Source organism: Phodopus roborovskii, unplaced genomic scaffold, assembly GCF_943737965.1.
Source record: "Phodopus roborovskii unplaced genomic scaffold, PHOROB, whole genome shotgun sequence".
Lineage (NCBI taxonomy): Eukaryota > Metazoa > Chordata > Mammalia > Rodentia > Cricetidae > Phodopus > Phodopus roborovskii.
Window position 1 is genome coordinate 33638691 of NW_026126409.1, and position 20912 is coordinate 33659602.

General features: G+C 36.9%; 1 protein-coding gene across 1 annotated transcript in view; it reads left to right on the forward strand.

Annotated features, from left to right (window-relative positions):
• The window catches only part of Zdhhc2 (zinc finger DHHC-type palmitoyltransferase 2), a 55841-nt gene that overhangs the window by 19555 nt on the left and 15374 nt on the right, over window positions 1–20912 (forward strand). The window contains exons 2-8 of the mRNA XM_051182294.1: window positions 1666–1692; window positions 2962–3056; window positions 10536–10656; window positions 13118–13187; window positions 13895–13927; window positions 17343–17463; window positions 19515–19647. Coding sequence (XP_051038251.1) covers window positions 1666–1692; window positions 2962–3056; window positions 10536–10656; window positions 13118–13187; window positions 13895–13927; window positions 17343–17463; window positions 19515–19647 — 600 coding nt within the window. The remainder of the gene's footprint in view (window positions 1–1665; window positions 1693–2961; window positions 3057–10535; window positions 10657–13117; window positions 13188–13894; window positions 13928–17342; window positions 17464–19514; window positions 19648–20912) is intronic.

Here is a 20912-nt window from a genome sequence, read left to right on the forward strand (position 1 = left end):
GCTGCAGTCATGTGTTAGCAAGTAGAGCTCCTTACGGCCCCAGTTTCCTCTGGAAAGGTCATTAAGGTTACTCAGAGATAGACTCACACATGCATCCAAATTGCTTTTGCATTACCTTGGATTAGTTCCACTGGAGGATAGAAAAGGGTTACAACCACTTTGAAGCCCCTGGGAGGGCAGGGAAGTCGAGGACTAGAGAAAAATGCATGGCTGTGGTGGTCTGTTCAGACACAGAGAAGAAGCTGGCCTTGAATCTTCCTATCCTGTCAGATAGGCTTCTTCAGGGAGTCAGAGAAAGTGAGCTCTGATGAGACTCTCATTTGTAAACAAACTTACAAACATGTTTGCGAACCTAGGAAACTTGTTTCAATGCATGTGAGCATGTGTGTGCATGGTGTGTGTGTATGCATGATTTGTATGTGTGCATGGTGTGTATCTGTGTGTGCATGTGTTTATGGGAACACTTTGGTATATGTGGGTAGGTATTCACTCATGTGTGCAGGTGCATGTGCATATGTGTGTACATATATTCAGAAGCCAAAGGATAGTGTCCGACATTATTCTTCATTAGCTGTCTACCTTAATTTTTCAAACCTGTCTCTGCCTCCCTGGGGCTAAATTTACCAGTGCATACCTGGCTGTTTTTTTTTGTTTTTTTTTTTTTCACTTTGGTTTTTTGTTGTTGTTGATGTTTTGGTGTGTGTGTGTGTGTGTGTGTGTGTGTGTGTGTGTGTGTGTGTGAATACTGGTGATTGAACCCAAAAGTTCATGCTTTTAAAGCAAGCACTTTCATGACTGAGCTGTCTTATCTCTAGTGTGAGCCAGACAGGCATTGTGATGCTTGGCTTACAAATGGCTTTGTCTTACAAGTTTGCTAACAAATTAGAAGCAAAGCAGAGTTCATTTCCTCACTGGATCTCTGAAGTAAGGGTTAGATACGGTACATTTGACTCGGGAGAAACATGTAAAGGATACAATAATGTTAGCTATGTGGGGTTTTATCATTTAGGTTTTTATTTATTGCTATTTTGTTTATTGGAAACCTAGATGCCATGCATGAATATGTTTCAGCATGTTATAAGCATGAATTTTTAAAGTCTTAGAGCCATTCAGTAATGTGGCAGGCTGCTCTCTAAAGCCATGAGCTCTGTGGCTCTAGAAATATTTGGGGAGGAGGTAGGTATCAAATCAGGCACCACTAAACTCTGTCACATGACCCCCAGCATGTTTTAAGACAGTGACATTTCATTCTGGAAAACTGAGTAGAAAAACAAAAAAGATAAACAAGAAAAATATACCCTTCTCTTGGTACAACAGAGAAAGACCCAAAGTCCAAAAGACATTATTACTATCCCAGGAAAATCACATGGCTAGTGAAGTGACACAATTCAGGATAAAGAAAGCGTGCGGATTACTGAATGAATGCAGGTTCTTGTTCCAGCCTGTTTCAGCCTGTCTGTGGCTTGTCCTCACCCTCAGAGGAAGCCCTTGAGGGATCGTGGTTCTCCAGGTCTTGTCTGGGCCCTCCGGTGTTGTATAAGGAGCAGTGAGAGCCATGGCAATCATTTAAAAAATGTTGGTTTGAAGGGAAGCCAAGTTATCAACCCATTTTAATGTCCTTTTTTCAAGCTTCATATAACCTATGACCTTCTTTTCTGTTTCTAGTGTCCATGGAAAACATTGGTGAACAAGGTAAAATATTGTTAAGGTTGCAGAGATAATGTCTTAAAAACAGTTCAAAAAAACAAATTGTACCCATTATATTTTTGTTGTAATTAAAAAAATTATTCCTTGACAATATGGTAATATGACAGAACTTAAGATATCTCATTTTTTTCTAATTTTATCCCAAGATAAATTCTGTCACATATTTAGCAAATACTCTGTAATGGCCATAATTGTTTCAAGGACCATTATAGTTCCAAGACCTAAGGATATGAACAATCTCCTGTCCCAGCTTGAACTACTACTTCAGAGCTGATTTATCTATCTTCAGAGTTTATGAAATTCTGCCTCTACTCATGTTATGCTGATTTAAGTTCCATATTGGATAATCCAAATTGCAAAGCAATCCACAGGTATAAATATCATAACTCTTTAGAAAGAAATTAAAATTGCCAGTGAAAATTTAAAATATGAAACATCTCATATTCTTCTTATTTATTTGTTTAGTTTTTGTTAGAAGGGACCTGGTGCCATGTAGAAAAGAAGTTGAACACTGGTCTGCACCCCCAGCACTCAAACATGTCTATTCTCTGAATTGGCACATTTATCTGCAATTGTTTACTTCAGAACTATGCTAATACATTATTTAGACAGAATTATTATTGGTATATGAAATTATTATTTTAAATGCATGTGGTACTTCCAGCATTTAAAAGAATATACAAAGTGAGTTTTTTATTATCAAAAAATATATACTCGGGACACTTTTCTTAACAGTTGCCCTGTGTACTAAATCAGGCATTAGAACCCCCACAGGCAGAAATCACTTCCTCCAGATGGTCCCTGTTTACATGTTGTCATTATAACCAAGGGAGCCACCAGTGTCAACCAGAGCTAAGCAAACAGACAAATGGCTTCTCAGATGGGAGCTGCGTTCTCTGCCTGTCATTAAGCAAAGTTCATAAAGCCTGAGAGTCTGAACATTTGGTGAATATTGGGTTTCCTCTTATGTAAATGACCCATTTTCACAACTGAGGAAAGATCTGATCAGCCAGTTTGCAAAAGGGTGGGTCTGCATACAGAGGGTGAGGTTCTAGTCATAGATATAGATATAATGATACATTTAGAGATGTTAAAATATCTTCTTGACTGCAGGTTTTTATTCAAAGAGTTTCACTTAATATGATATAAATACTATTTATAGTGTATCATCATTGTTAATTTGGATATTTTGTGAATACTATGACGAGTAAAATTTTGCATATTACAGTAATGCTTATGTTTCTCTCCTTTTAGTTGTGTGCCTCATGGCTTATCATCTACTTTTTGCAATGTTTGTCTGGTCGTACTGGAAAACCATTTTTACACTGCCCATGAATCCTTCAAAAGAAGTAAGTTAAAGCACTAGCAAAGTTATCCTGAATATAGCAATCAGTAATATTGACTTCTGAAAATGAAATCTTTTTATTAGTTGTTACCAATTATTGAAAACAGTGATGTTTTTAAAGTCTGTATATGTTAATAAACACTGGAATTTTCACTAGGTACTTATCTTTGTACCTGATAGAGTTATTCTATCAAATCTTCTATGCATTTCTTTCTACTCTGGAGTCATGCATCCAAATATCCAGATAGATCAATAAGAGAAAGGTGAGAGATGATAGATAGTTAGCTGGCTGGCTGGCTGGATGGATGGATGGATGGATGGATGGATGGATGGATGGATGGATAGATAGATAGATAGATAGATAGATAGATAGATAGATAGATATGACAGGTGGATAGATTATAGACAGTTTCACACAATTCCATACTAAGTATTATACTAAACACATATTAGGTGTCTGTCCAATCACCAGAAACAACAATAAGTTACTTAATTAATTTTCCCTGTATTCAAGAAGTCTATAGCTAGTCCAGAAATTTTACACACTCAGACTCCTTTTTTCTTATTGCTTTGTCACACAATGTTTTGGTTCCATGAGCCACTGCTTGGCTGAAGATGTAGCTATAATTCTAGACCTTATGAATATATTACAGCCAGAAGACCATAGGCAGTAGGAAAGAGGTGCCCTTTCCATTTAGTGACATTTTCTTCAAGTTACCGATTCCATTTCCCCTTGCATTTAGATGACTTCATTATGTGACCACATCTCACATGGAAGCCTGGGAATGTCATTGTTATTCTCAATGGTCATGTCAGCCGCTGGGGAAGAGTGCTTGTTGGGAACAACAAGCAATCTTTAATACCGAAGGTCTTAAGTAGATAAGTGGGAGCATAGGACTAAAGTAAATTTGCATTTTGAATATAGTGTGCTGTTGATTTCAGGGTCTCTCATTTGGTTAAATGACATAAGAGCCACAGATGGTATCTTGCATACCTTTGTATTCTTGGCATTTGTGCCAATATGTATTTGTTAAATTTAAATTACATTGCTGTACATATCATAGCATATTTTTAGTAGGCCATGTTAAAAAAAGAAAAGGCATCACTGTAGACTATTCCCTAAAGTAATCAGTTTGAAATGCATCCACTGACCACAGAGGTCAATAACCATGCTTTCAGCCTGGGAAAGGGTGTGGAAGCCAAGCCACATACATTTACACAGAAATAATGGTATGTATGGACTAGACTGCTTCACAGGCCTTTTCTTTGGCTTTCCACTTTCTCCTTTTCCATGTGTTTTTCCTTTCCTCATAATCTCTCTCATAGTGCCTTGGCCTTTGTGTGGGTTTGGAAGAAAATGCTGGCTTCTTTCAATTGGGTGGGATCTCATCCACTCAGGTGGCTTACCGATCACCTCCATGTTGATAACTTTCACATCTGTCACCAGCTCTGATTTGAGAGCATACTGCATATGTCTCTCTGTCAGACTTTCCACTTTGTTCACTCCAGTGACACTTTATATACAAACAGATATAGCTACTTTGTCATTCCCTAAGCCATAGCCTGTCTGCTTCTTGCATGTAAACATCTCTGCCATTTACCTGTTCATGGCAGGCCAGGAGCCTGGTGTCTGTCTGTCTGTCTCTGTCTCTATTTCTCATTCTCTCCATCTCTCCTTTACTCTTTCTCTCTGTTTCTGTCTTCTCAATCCCTCCCTACTCCCTACTTCTCTTTCTTTGTCCCTCCCTCATACCATCTCCATCATCTGACAAAGTATAAATTTTCATGCTGTTTATGTCTTACATATATCCTCTTCCCAGAACCCTGCAAAAGTTTATCCTTCACCTTGAAGCTAGAGTGTTCCATCCAAAGGGGAATTTACATTTTAATCTACTGTGTGTGTGTGTTCTGTGGTGCACATACTCCCACAGAGGAAAATCTGGTCTCCCTTGCCTGGCAACAATTATCCTTGTCTGGGTCTCTGGCTTCCTGCTTTATGTTCTTGTAACTCTTAACTCACATGGCTTCCTAAATGTATTATCCCAGTAGTTTTTTTTTTCTTTCTATAATATTCTTTCCCCTTTCTCATTAAAAAAAAAATTATAGTTTGTATCTGTACCAGCAGCAATTATCTCTTAAAAGTTTCAAGATTGGAATTATCCCAGAGTTCAGTTTCCAGGTGGTATGTGTGTGTAAGGAGTAAGGTTGTTCCTCCCACCGCTGGTCTTGTCCCGCCGCCGTGCCAGCCCCAAATAAGGCACAGAGACTCTGTATTTGATATTATGCTGTTGGCCAGTTACTTGTTTCTTATCGGCTAGCTCTGTCTTAATTATTAACCCATTTCTGTTAATCTAATATTTCCACGTGGTCTTCTCTTACCGGGGAGCTGGCCGGCATTCTGCTTTCTCCAGATTCTCCATCTTGACTCCTCCTTACTACTTCCTCTCTCCTAGTCCCTCCTATCTTCTTTTCCTATTGGCCAACAGTGCTTTATTCATTAACCAGTATGAGAAACATATATACATAATGGAATCTCCTATCATGTGTGTCTGTGTGTGTGTGTGTGTCTGCATTGGTGATCCCATTTAATTTTATAATTTTATATAATATCCCATTGGTATAACTCTCAAATTAATACATTAGCCCAGATTCTTCTCCCTATCTCCAGACTCATCAAAACTATCTCTCTGGCATTGGACAAAAATTTCAAACTCAATGTATCTGAAAACATTTGGGTCTCCTACTCAGTTTTCTAGTCAGAAATGGCAGTTACATCTTCCATTCTCCACGCCAAAAACTTTAGTCAGTCTTGACTCTTCATCTTCCTCCATCTCATGTATAGTTAGCAATTTAGCTTTAGGCTATAACTTTGGCTGATGCCTTCAGTGTGAGCTCATGCCTCCTCCTGCTCCCACTCTGAATCAGCACATCACCTTTCATTTACATATTTGCAGTATCATGTTGAGGGTTTTTTTTTAACTCCATCATCAATAACAACAAACCTCTTAGGACAAGTATAGAAATTAATTGCAATGAATTTAAAACTTGATCAGACTTTGCTGGGTGGTTGTTTTACAAAAAACCTAGTGTGTGTGTGTGTGTGTGTGTGTGTGTGTGTGTGTATGTATGTATGTATGTGTGTGTGTCCATTTATGTGCAGTTATCCTCAGAGGCCAGAAGAGGGCATTATATACCCAGGAACTGGAGTTAGCGTTGCTTCTGATCACTTGGCATAGTGCTAAGAACTGAACTTGGGTCCTCTCCAAGAGCAGCAAGTGCTCTTAACCACTAAATCATCTCTCCAGCCCATATTGCTAATTTTCATAACAGCATAATTTTCTCCTTGAAATATGTAATGACTGAAGTAATGATACCCCCAATTTTAAATTCATATGCTAACCCAACCTCATATTATATATAGTACTGATATTAGTGTATGTAGAATTTTACCCACATTTTTAATTTTTTCCTTAAAGAATAATTCTTATATACAAAATTACTAAAACAAGAAAATTTCAGGTTCTTGCCAAATTGGTATTCAAAAGAACAATAGTAATTTTCAGTTCTATCAGATTCTTGGCATTTCTCGTTATTAGGAAATCTCTGTTAGCAACTTAGTAGGCAAACTGTTCCATGTTTTTACTACCACATTTTAGATTCTAGCAAGGAGATTGTGTGTGTGTGTCCTAGATGAGGGCAACTAACAAAAAAGAAAATGTATTTATGTGAGTTTTCTGGTTCTTTTTAAAATATAAATAATGACTTTCTCTTTGTGTCTATGGTTAAAATTGAACCCTGCTTTAATCTGGAAACTGTAGATGACCTCAGATCTTGGTTATTACTACGTTTACCAGTAGGAAGAAGGCAGACCTTTTGGAGAAATGTTTACTTTTAGAAGTTGCAGGAATAATGAAGATGAGCCAAGGGCATCTTTTACTGCCAGAAAATAAGGAAGTGCTCAGACAAAATGCAAGCAAGAGAATTGTGAAAAGAACACAAGGGCCAATGGAAGAATTCCCAGTGGGAAATGGCAACTGATTTGAGCAGAAGAAGTCTCTGAACATGAAATAAACATCTATGAGAACATTTAATTAAATAAATAGTTGAGTAAATTGATCAGTAAGTAAGAGAACAGAAACACCTGTCCAATAGAATTCTAAATAATTTGTATGAATCTTCATCTTTTAGGGGTGGAGGTATAAATTCCATCACCTTATATATGAACAAGTTCACTCCAAAGAGTACAGGGGGAAAAGAAAAGTACTAAGGAAGTATAAAGTAGAAACCCCTGACAGGAAGCTCCCTCAGGCTGGAGAGATGATGCAGTGGTGAGGAGCACTTGGTCTTCAAGAGGACCCATATGGCAGCTTACAATCGACCATAACTCCAGTTCCAGGGAATATGGTGCGACTCTCTGGCCTCTGAGAGTACCAGACATGCAAGTACTATGTATACATACCCGCAGGAGAAACACCCATACACAAAAAATAAATCTTAAACAAGCAGAAATTTTAACCCTCCCTTAACTGTGAGAATAAGTCCAGCATGATAGATCCATTCATACTGGCAATGTCAGTTTTCCTCCTAATGATCTGTAACCTTCAATCATATCAGGAGACAAGCATCACAAAAGTTGCCATTAAATAGACACTCTACACAACACAACACCAGTACTATTCAGAACCACATGGTGATAAGAAACAAGAAAAGTAAAACAGAAACAATGAAGGAAAATCCAAGAAACTGCTGAGGCTAAATTGAACCTGAGAGCATATGGCAATTGGAAATACTATGGGATTTCCATAATTATGCAGATATATGGAATAGAAATACTATAGTAAAAAAAAGATATTCCAAAAATAGAAAATCTGAATATCTATGCTGAATTTTATGCTATGCACTTTAGTTAATAATGTATCTGTACTGTTTTTACTAAAGTGTTAAATGTGTCATGCTACTGTAAGATGTCAATTTGGGAATCTTAGTGATGGGCTATATAGGAACTTTTGAAACTTTACAGTATTTTCTCACTTTGTTAAGTAAATCTAATGTACTCTTTAAAAATAAAATAAAACTAGTCTAACAGAAGCAAAATCAGGATGTATGAAGAGCTGTGACATCTGGAGGTTGGAGAATATATCAGGAGTTCCCAACTCTACTTTTCAAGATGCTCAGTACCTTCAGATCTGTACAGATAGCATCTTCTAATCTGTGAACTGACAGGACTTTGCATGTCACAATATTTTGCAAGACAGCCATGTAGCTCTACCCTACTCCAAGGTAGAAATCTATTTTTGACCTCTTTATTATGTAAGTAAGATTTCACCAACCTGCATTTGATTCCTTGGAGTTGACCCAGTGTGTTATGGTTAATTTATTCATTTAAGCATTAAACATGCTAGGGTCTTCCATGTCCAACACTGCCTAGAAGTTACCGGTAAGGTGAAAAAGATCCAGAACTCAGAAAAATGTAATAAAATGATGATTTCAATGCATATGATAGGTTTTTTTAATTAATTTATTTTTTACATTCCAATCCCAGTCTTCCTCCCTCCCCCTGCTCCCTCCACTCCTCCTTCTTCCCATCTGCTCCATGGAGAGGGTAAGGCCTCCCATAGGAAGCCTACTAAGTCTGTCCCATCATCTATCTAGTTGAGGCAGGTCCAAAGCACCTCTCCACCCCTGCACCCCTGTGTCTAGGCTGGTATCTCTCCATACAGAATGGGCTCCACTAAGTCAGTTTGTGCTTTAGCATATGACAGTTTTTAAAAGTACTGTAACAAACCAGTTTACTGGCAATTTACAGTGGCAATTTCAGAAATGGCAACAGGAAGAGCTCAGGAAATAGTTTATATGGGGATGCAAGTGTGAGGACTTGAGTTCAAATCTGAAGCAGCCATGCAAAAAGCCAGGCATGGCTTTTACATCAATGGGCCTGCAATCTTATGAATAGGTCTATCAAAAAGTCATGCATTCAAGAATATTATACTAATATAAAATTTATATTTGAAAGCTGATTTTTTTAAAAGTTTATTTCTGGAAGGGCAAAGATTTAGGCCTAATGTCATAATCCAATTATTATTGAATAATATGTCATTGTGTAAATGGCATAAATAAGTCACCTTAATTTTTTTTTTTTTGAGATGCAAACTCTCTGGGTACCAAGGCTGGTCTTGAATTCACAATCCTCCTGCCTCAGCCTTTTGAGTATTAAGATTACAGATGTACAGTTCCATGTCCAACTCCAGGTCATTTTTATTTTTTCTTTAAAAAAATATATGTTCTGTGAGAGTTTCTTTAGGAACTCCTCCTGGGACATAGTTTAAAATGCTAGACAACTTCCCTTTCATATATGATACTGTAGGTTCAATCTTCAGTACTGGCAAATAAAGTATATATAATGTTCAATTTAAAGAATAACCAACTGAAAATGCCCAAGCAAACATTCAGCCAATATATAGAACATTCTTAATTTTTCTATTGCTGTATACTTCATAGTTGCATTTTCCTGACCTCCCCAAGAAGAAACAACTATTCTGCATGTTATTAAAATTATTCCCTTCTTTATAATTTTAACACACATGAGTGTGCCCTTATTGATAATATAGAGGCTGCCTAGCTTCTTCATTCTGACACTATAGAGAATGTGTTCTCTAGGATAATTTGTTGTTGCTGTTTTCATCAAGACATTGAGATATGGTCCTTCATAGTTGGATTGCTGTAGCTCATGGCTAAGCACCAGCAGTATATTTAGATATATTTTGTCCTGGTTTATTTACCAACTACCCTTTGATAGACATTGGATTGAGTTCCTATTTTTTACCATTTCAATGCTGCATACCTTCTGGACCTATTAATAGTGATTCATATAGTACCAACTTTGAGACTTTTGTATGTCTATGTGATTATATAGTAGGAGTCAAACAAATTTTTGTTTTTCTCAAATAAGGATGGTTAATTTCTAGAGCCAAACTGTCAATGTAAGCAATACAATTAATATTTAGATATTTGAATGCCAAAGGAGATCCTGTGTGACAATTGTGCCTAGTTCAAACTGTGATAAATGAGAATATATATCCAATTGATTATTTTCCTGCTTTTGTTCCTAATGGTATCCAGATGAAAAATTCATCTGTTGAGCCATTCATGTTTACTAGGCCATCTTATCTATTATATAATTAGTATTTTAACAGAATTATTCACTTTATAAATAATTTTCTACATCCTGTTCTCTTTACTTTAAAAAACACTAAGGAAATTGGTATAATAATTATTATGCCTATTATTATTATCACACTTTTTCAAGGTTTATAAACTAGTTATTTGTGAGCTTAAGAGACACACCCAGATTGAAACTCTATCAATCTCTCTGAATATACTATATACCATTAATATTTTACAAGTACCTTTGAGTATTATAGAGCAGACAAATGTGTTGTCATTCCTTTGAAAATACTGATTAAAATTTAAATTTATTCCTCAGTTCCATCTCTCTTACGCAGAGAAAGAATTGCTGGAGAGAGAGCCAAGGGGAGAAACCCATCAGGAAGTTCTGAGGCGGGCAGCCAAAGACCTTCCCATCTATACCCGCACCATGTCCGGAGGTAAAAGCACTGATAATGAGTGCACTGGAACAGCACCCAAGTGAGGCGTCATGACTCTTAGCATGCTCATATTCACAAACTCTCAAGCACTTATTGGAAAGTGCTGTGCTATTTTTTTGGGTTGCTGTTAAATCTTCCCTGTAGAGTTCTGTAAAACAGAATGGAAACATGAGTCACACTGTGGCACCAACCAACATCTCTGAACTGACTCTAATTCTGTTCCTCCTACCTTGTCGTGACTCGGTGATGACGTAAGGACTGCTGAAGTCTGTGTCTGTAGTAGAAAAAAATTGCCTTTAAAGTTTTAATTATAAACCTTCCTATTTATATTTAAGGAAGAAATAGCTATAGTAGATGTAAAGCTAATAATTTTGCAAGTTTTTTAAAAATAAGATTAAAGTACTAATTGTGTGAATTATGCAAAACATAATTTAGGTATTGCTGTCTTTTTTATTTTAGATTTATTTATTCTTTTTTCATACAATATACCCTAACTGAAACTTCCCCTCCCTCTACTCTTCCTAGTACCCCCTGCCCCTCTCCTCTAGATCCACTCCTCCATCCCCTTCTACCCCAGAAAAGAGAAGGCCTCCCAGGGACATCAACTGAATACTGCACAGCAAGATACAATAAGACTAGGGACAAACCCTTATATCTAGGCTGGGTGAGGCAACCCAGTAGGAGGAAAACGTTACCAAGAGCATGCAGAAGAGTCAAAGACATCCCCCTCCCACTGTCAGGAGTGCCCCCCAAACCAACAGCCATAATATATTTGCAGAGGACCTACTGCACACCCATGCAAGCTCTGGGGTTGATGCTTCAGTCTTTGTGAGGCCCCATGACCCCTGCTTGGCTGATTGCCCAGCTATGCTTGCTCAGTGTCTTCTACCCCTCTGGCTCCCACAATGCATCCTTCCCCTCCTTGAGTGGTTTACCAAGCTCTGAGGGGAGGAACTGATATCAAGACCTCCTTCCTGGGCTCTCTCACTGCCTAACATTTGGTTGTGAGTCTTTGTCTGCCCCCATCAGTTGCTGGAAGAATACTCTCTGATGATGACTGGACCAGGCACCAATCAATGAATATAGCAGAGCATCATTAGGAATGTTTGCAAACTGTTATATAAATAAATTAATAGAAAGCCTACTTAGCTTACATTTTGAGGTAATTTAACATCTAATTAAGTCGTTGTCTTAAAAAACCAACACACAGCCAGGAGGTGGTGGCACACATCTTTAATCTCAGCTCTCAGGAGGCAGGGGCAGGCAGATCTCTGAGTTCAAGAGTATCCTGGTCTACAAAGTGAGTTCCAGAACACCCAGAGCTGTTACACATGAGCTATAGATAATTACTGACAAGACTTAACCCAGACATGTTTTGTGGCTTTAAACTTCTGCTTGCCTACTATGGGTCATTAGCCCATTTGTCTGTTGAGTACTTAAAATATGGCTAGATTAATGTGAGAGTTCTTAAATACAAGATACACAGATACACAAATGCTTTCAAAGATTTGGCATGCAAGAAATGTAAAATACCTCATATCCCTGTTTAAATTGCATTTGCTTTGAGCTCACATTAGAATCATATTGAATCTACGTTAACAGAATTTTCAGTTTGCTGCTGCAATCTAGTGCATCCTGTGAGGTTTATGTAGAGAAACAGCATCTCAAAGTCAGTCATCCAGATAGACTATGCTCTCTGTACTACTGAAGAAAATATGCTATTGTTTTTTGGTTTTGGTTTTGGTTTTTTTGTTGTTGTTGTTTTTGGTTTTTTGGGGGGGGTGGAGACAAGGTTTCTCTGTGGCTTTGGAGGCTGTTCTGGAACTACCTCTTGTAGACCAGGCTGTTCTCGTACTCACAGAGATCTGCCTGCCTCTGCCTCCCAAGTGCTGGGATTAAAAGTGTGCACCACCAACGCCTGGCTAAGCCATGTTTCTAATTTTTATACCACTGCCTAGCTGAAAGGTGCTATTGTTATGTGGAAGAGCTAAAATCCTGTATTGGAAATGCTGCTTCCAGTACTTGCTTCTAATCTTGTATCAGAATCAACAGAGATGTGAGGTCTTTTCCAATTTATGAAACCAATAGAGTGTGTCAAAGACTATGTCTTTGTGGGGTGTTCCCACTCACTCATGTACAGGAATGAACTGATTTAGTGAGCAGACACTTTCTGTTCACCAGTGGAAATGGATGCACCTTCCCCTTGAGACCCTTACTGTAGACACTGATGACAGAGCAATTTTTCCAAGAGGTCTTTTGCTCTCTCCAAAGAAGCCTGTCTCTAGCAAGTGTTTTCATTCTGTCTTTAAACTGGGTTGAATGTCTTTTATTTTTAAAATCAAATTTAAATTCAGTATAGTTTTTAGGGTTTAAATCTTGAGTGGTGATAAAAAAAAAAGCCATTTAGTTGAAGTTTTAGTGACTTGTTAAGTTTAAGACTAAATGAACTCTTTGTTCCTAGCAATCCGATATTGTGACAGATGCCAACTTATAAAACCAGACCGCTGCCATCACTGTTCCGTCTGTGATAAGTAAGAAAACCTTTGCTTCTCAAATGTCTGCATGCTCATTGTTGTGTTGTTCAGTATTGGGTTACTGCATTCCAGATTATCACCATAGTCCAGGTTCATGCTATTTAGGCCACTGTTTGGATACATGAGTGGAATTAGTCCCTATATCAACAACAGTGTATTTTATGGCCACAATTAATCCCATTTCCCCAGGTTCATTGTGACCTAACAGGCACAGTTTTAGCAATTCTCATATGCCAAATTCAACTTAGGAAATGTTGCTTCTGTGAGTGTTTTCCTTCTTTATAGAGACATCTTGATTGATTTCATGTATTTAGATATTGTTGCATATTTAATATTTAACAGAAACAGAAAGACTTGTCCTAAAGATTGAAAGTAAAGAGCACATTTTACATAGAGTTTGTGTGAATCTACTTTCCACATTTTAATGCAAAGTAGTCTTGAACCAATAACAGTCTTTTAAAAAGAAATTGTATCTTAAGGAATGTACATTTTGAAGTTTTATAACTTTATAACTTTATAACTAGAATCAGCTATAGTGTCTTAGATGAGAATGTCTACTCTTACTGGATTTTATTTTTAAATAAGTAATTTTGTAATATTTTACATGTCACAACTGTTGGAAATATTTTCCTTTTCTTTTCATAATGGACAACATATGGTGTTTTATTTATTTATTTATTTATTTATTTATTGGATTTTTTTAGATGTATTTTGAAGATGGATCATCATTGCCCATGGTGAGTATAAACTTACACTTGAAACAAATTTGAATCAGTTATTAACTTAGTATAAATTGAATCACTTTTTACAAATCTTTTCATTAATCAGTTACCTTGTGTTAGAGGAACTTATAGGTTTAGTTTCTAGTATTTAACTTCAAAGAGCCTTCATTAGGAGAATTTCCATTATATCATTTTAAAACTGGTGCATTATAACGAGAGTTAATTTTACATGTTTTCTCTGCACAAAGGGAATTCTTTTTATACACATGTATAAACACAGATGTACTAAAATACTTTGCAGAAATGTAAATATTTACACATTAATTATGTGTATTACATTAATTAATAATACCTCAATAGAAGTTTATAATAAACTTTTAATGATTTATTTTAAATGAAACTACATTGAGGAGTAGAATAGTAAACATACAAATACACAGATACATTTAATACTTGTATTTTTTGTTATTTCTAAGCCACTAATTTAAGTGTCTTTATAGCGAGCTATCTGAGAGATTTGCTAATGAAGAATGACTTTCCTACCCTTGTTATCATTTTTCATTCTGTATACATGTTAATCATGTTAAGGTTATTATTGCTGAATTCAAGCACTAATTATAATTATTGCACAAGCTTTACTTCTTCCAGGGATTACACACAGAAGGGATATGAATATACACTAGGCAGTTTGCAGTATGCAAACTAGGAGCCGGGAAGTGTCGGGGAAGATTAAGGGTTTATGTATTCTACATTTCTTACCATTGTACCTCTCCCTTTCCTGCAGCATAATTCTTCCCTGTAGATTGGTCAACTATCAAGATGGTGTCTTCTTTAAAAAAAAATGTTTGAATGACTCCTCTTTGTGCTAAATAACACTTTTTGGTTCTATATTCTTTTCCCTCCAAAACAATATACTCAATTATAAGTTTTCCCATTTTTATCCCCCTCTCCCTGTCTCTGTGTCCCCACACATAGTGCCATCTGATATTTCCAGATTATTTAGGTGCCTTTTTATACAGGCTTTGTATATGGTTTTGAACTTTAGAGCACATATTGACTCTGAGCACTTGAAACATTAGATGAGCAATGCCTGTCTGCTTTGTATTTAGTAATTTGCGAGTCTAACTGGCATTTAAAATTACCTATTAGGATTTAGGAGATCAGTCTCACCCTTGTCAATTTAACTGAATGAAAGTTTCTGTAGTGTTTATTGGATTTTTCTATTGGAGGAATGGTTTCACTTTTAGCATAAAATTTTAATTAATTATATTTATAATGCTTAGGTATGCTTATCCAATAACCTCCTCAAATAAAGCAAATAATTTTAGTTTCAGTGTATTGAATGCCCAATATGTTTTAAAAACCATACATAAAAAATAATGTTATCTTTATATACTGTTGGCAGAAAGGAGTAGATATAATTTGTCCTGGGGCTCTGCAAGGTTGAAGAGTGAACTCAAAGTCACATAGCCAGTTTTATTTGGGGATCTGAAAATCTACTTTCTTTCCAATATATTCTATTCTCTTTCTAGTTTAGATTGAGAAAGCAGTTTCTATGAAAGTTATGCTCTCCACCAAACTAAAAATAGCATAACACAAAATATGTTGTTTCTGCAATAAATTCATTGCTTTCCTGTCTAGAGAATGCTTGGCCAGGTGCAGCAGGATGCTGGCCAAACTGAGCCTCCACTAGGCAGTTACAATGTCTAACCAAGAGCTGTCGTGAAAAGAGTATGTTTCAAGATAAATACCCTTCCTCTATTTCATCTTGAAATATACACCTTCCAGAATTTTCTATGTACATATATCAAATGGAGAAATACTTGGTTTTGATTCCACATTCTGTATTCTTGGTTCTTGCATGGCAAGTTACCCCAGCAATCATAAGCCTGGGTTTCAGTAAGCTACATCAGTTTTAAGAACCTGACCGAAATCATCTTCTTTCTATACAAATGTTCTTTGTCACTTAATAAAAACCTCCTCTTTGCATCCCTTCATAAACAGGAGCAAAGGGTGCTAATCACTATATCTCAGGTCACAAGTTCCCTTGTTTATACCCACCCTGCCCAGTGTCCCCCAGCATTCCACCTGTATTTATCCCCTCCTTCCTCTTGAAAACAACACAAGTAAGCAAAGACAATGTCCTGCATTCTTTGAAGAGAGCTCACGTTAGAGGAACCCCAGGATGGTTTCCAATATTCTTCCTTTTCATTCTGGTATCATGAAAAACAATCTCAGAGATGTTTGCATTCTTGTGGGCCCCTCTAAGGCTGCAGACATGACTGTTAACAAGTAATATGCAATTTAGCTTATTTACAAATTGCTTCTCCTTGAACAAGACCTTTAAGTTGAAAATTACTAAATTTCCCCCATTGGTCCCTTTATCTTGTGCTTTTTGAGGTATAAACATAGTTTATGAGAATATAATTTTTTTTTGTGTGTGTTTTGTTTTCTTTTTTTTTCAGCAAGAAAGGATAAAATGTTTTGCTTCTTACCAAGGTCATTGTGGGTGGGGCATGATATGGGGGAAATAAGACAGAGAGGGAACAAGAACAGGAAGGAGAGGAAGCAGTAGGTTGATGCTCTATGAGGTAAGTTTGTCATCCCAGCTAAACCCCCAGTTAACTACATCATCTGTATCTGCCAGTTTAACCAAGGAGCTTGTTAACATTTGCAGGAGATCATGGAGTCATGCGCTTGTTTGATGGAAAATGGGAAATGGCTACAAAATGAAGTGTACTCAGTTTTGTGTTATTGATATGCATAGTTGTGAGCCCACTCTTTCCCACCCATCATATAATGACTTTAGAGTAGGAACTTAGGATTCATGAATTTTCATATTTGGGATCATAGAATGTAAAGCTGCATTTCAGATATTGCTGAGCACTTATATTCCAGTAAAGAAGATGAAATTCTAATCGGCTGCTTCCCACCCCCAAGAGTCATGTATTAGACATGTAATTGTCTAATATCAAGTGGGTGTTACCCTCTGTCTAGCTGGCTCCCATGCCTCCTTTTCATAATTCTTCCATTTAATACACTTTGGTAATTTAGGGACTTCATCAAATTTGGTAAATCCTATCAGAATAACGTACTTAATCACAGTTGGGGATAGAATTGAGAGATGACTTAGTGAATTCTCTAAATCTGCTTGACTTTGTTGGGTTTGTCACAAACTTCCTGCCTTTAGGTGTGTGTTTTTTTATAATTCATTATGTGTGAGGTGTAGTGACATTGATTGATTAAAGCAATATTGAATATCATATATTGAAGATCTGGGCACATTAAAATTTCTTTTAAATGTGTTAGGAAATGTTAATGAATTGCTAATGAATTTTAAATGAACATAAACCATAAACTATGCTGTGTTTAAACATATGTATCCCTAGATGAAAGCAGTAACTCATTAAGACTTTTGTTTTATTGGCAGGGTGAACAATTGTGTTGGATTTTCAAATTATAAATTCTTCCTCCTTTTCTTGGCATATTCTCTGCTGTACTGCCTTTTTATTGCTGCTACAGATTTACAGTATTTTATCAGATTTTGGACAGTAAGTCATTACTTTGGTGACTTTTCTATATAGAAATGTTCAGCAGTGAGCTATTTCACACCCTGACTTTCTAGGGTTAGTCTGTGAACTATCAGTCCTCATTATTCAAAGCCTGAATTTGTGTATTCACCTTTTCAAAATTTGTTTGTAACTTCCCAACCAATGTACTCAGCTTTTTCAGAGTTCTCTAGACACATTCAGATTTGCACAGTACACAGGCATATTCCTGTAAACAAGGCATTGCTATCCCCTCTCCATCTGAGGGTCCTGTAAACAAGTTAGGTTCTCCCATGGTCTGTTTCTGCCATGTTTTGTTGTTGGGTTTTGTTTGTTTTGTTTTACTTTTTGTTGATTTTGCAGTGTAAAATGATCTTTAAACATACTGATGAAGTGCTATCAATTGTTTCTTACTGAGACTGATGTATATTATGGAAAAAAATTACATGCTTCATCCAGGCATTAATTCTGGAACAAATTCTGTTGTTCAGAATTTCCACATTAGTAAGTCAGTACAATATATTAAATAAGGTAAATTTAGGCAAATCCCCACATCAAATGAGGTTGTTAATTAGTCAGTAGATGCCTAAAGCATTATGAGAAGAGAAAACCAACCCCGTGTTTCCTCTAGACCCAGTATTTATGGACCCATTGTTCAAGGCAATCTTGAAGTGTTTTCTCCTTATGTTGATTGTCTTTAAAACTGTTATGTCTGAATGTCCTGAATTTTTTATTGCATATTCCATTAGTAAGCTTCAGGTAGCTCTTTCTTTATTATTATTATTTCTTTTTACTATATATTCTAGAGTAAGGCAAAACAAAAGCATGGAATATGTAACCTCTCCAGAATCGATCCTAGTGAACATGTATGATGATGCAATTTTTTTAAGGGAAAAAAAAAGCGTTTTACTTCTTACTTGCTTTCTCACAGAATTTTCATTAAATTACCTTTCATCATGGCAAGATTTCTCTGAATTGCTAGGTAATTCATATGAGACTTGAACCAAAGTTAATACTGAGAGTGACTGAATGCTTGGTGTGTGCTAGTCTCATTGCTAAGAAACAGAATAACCCAGGTGGCTTTCTGTCATTCATCGATAATTTCACTTCCGGTTAGTGACTGATTCCCCAATGAATGTCTTCCAGACTGTAATCTCAGTGCCCTCCATTCCTGTGGGTGGTTTTCATTCCAAACCCCAAATATGTCTGAACAGGAAAGACCAAGGTTCCTGTTTGTTCAGACTTTACTGTCAAAAGCTGCCAATTAAGGTCGTGCCATGTATTTCAATGGTGAATGCTGCAGGGACGTGAAACACTGGGACCCTGTCAGAATGGGAGGCACCTCTAGTGTTTCACTGAATGCCAGCCCCCCCCCCCAGGCCTTCTTTCTCAAGCCAATCCATCAATCGTGGATGCACAAGCAGTGAGGAGCAAACAGGTTTTACAGTGCTGGCTGCTTTCAGCCCCTGGGTTTTAAAATATTTATTTTAGACAGGTGTTATTAATGTTGGTGATTTCTGTGATGCTAATACCTGCTTGAAGCATTATTGTGGAGGTGTGTCTCCTGTATTCCTTTAGTTGATGCTGTTGTCTTTATTAACCTAAAGTATCAATGAGGATTGGAACTAAACTATGCCAACTAGCCTTCTTTTTTTCTGGCATTATAATTAAAATCATTTAAACACTTGTGAATATGAGGCATGCTAATAATACGTTCAGGCAAATTTAAAACTCCATTTGTAGTTTCTTTTATCGTGTTTCCTACTGGTATAGTTTATGCTGCCATGTTTGTTGTTTTTCTCTAGGATTTGATTTGGTTATACAAAGCAAAATAAATATTCCAACTTTAATCTTTTCTGAATATATACCCACATACCAGTAAGCATTTAATTTAATATGAAATAGGTATTGACTTTTCTCCTTAAAGTTTTCCAGGAAATTGTGTGCCATTTTCTATTTAGTTAAAGGAAGCAGCCATACTAGATGATTGGTAATATAGGGGAATACTCATTCATCCCTTTGATAAATGTTTTCTTTTCTGCCTTTCCTTGTAGAATGGTCTGCCTGATACTCAAGCCAAGTTCCATATTATGTTTTTATTCTTTGCTGCAGCTATGTTTTCTGTCAGCTTGTCTTCTCTGTTTGGTTACCATTGTTGGCTCGTCAGCAAAAATAAATCCACATTAGGTGAGTATCCAACTACTACAGTGAACATAACTTTAAAGATACATGCAGTCCATTCACTAAAAATTGCCATATGAGTAAATGTCATCAACCTGTCTTGAAATAGTAAAAACAGCAAAAAATAAACAACTTTCTTATTCCCCACGTGTTTTGTGATATCATATAGACACCTATCTATTCTTTGCACATATTAATTGACTATGCATGGTATGCAAATCAGTATTCATCCCAAGTGGAGAGCAAAGGAAGCAATCTTTTGAGGGGTACAAAGGCAAAAGTCAAACATAAAAGTAATTATAAAATCAGAATACTATGAAGAACACAAACAGGCCATGAAAGTATGGCAGGAAGAATGGAGATAGTGGAAGGGAAGCCCTTTTGAATGAGTTGTCGGGGACAGTCTCACCCACCCTAAGAAATACTCGGTCTGAAAAGTTATCCATAGAAAGATACAGAGCATTGCAAACACAGTCAAAAGGCTCTTTAGACAATAAGTGATGGGTAGTGTTCCTTGTTAAACAAAATCTAGAATTGCCTGGGTGGGAGGCACCCACCTACTGTAGGTGACAGCATTCCCTGCCTGGGGTCCTGGACTGTATAAATGGAGAAAGGGATTGAAAAGTATCATGCATTCATTGTTCTTTCCTGCCAGTGTGACTTCCTGCCTTAATGGTCTGCAGCCTGGAACTGTGAGCACCCCACCCCCCAAAAAACCCTTTTCCCTTTAAGTTGCTTTCATCAAAGTATTTTATCTTAGCACCAGGAAAAGAAACTAAGACATAAGGGATGGAACTGGGCGGAGAGGGAAAGATGTGGCTGCAAGTGTCCATATTGAAAATGAAGCATTTTAGCTAGTAACTGTGTAGTGTGTGTGATGAGCCAGAAACAGGAGAGGAGAGAAAACCCAAAGCAAGCAGAGAGAAGGGCATAATGAATATAGGAGATAATAAAAAATAAATAAAACCAATAACTTGTTTTTTAATGTAACAAAATTTATAAAGCTTAGCTGGGGAGAAAAAGTAAGGGTTATTACCAGAATTGGGGGTGAAAGTAGCATTTTAACTGACTTTACAGAGTGAAGGGTTTTGTGAAGGATTGTGTGAAATGCTGCCCATTGGAACCATGGGTGACCTTGGTGTGATGGGAAATGACCAGAAACAAAGCACCAACCTGATTGAGAAATAGCAAGGCTACATAGGGAAGCCAGGAAGCCGTTGCCTAATAAAGAAAAGTTCTGGGAGTGGGGCGGAGGGGGGGGGGTTCTTAAA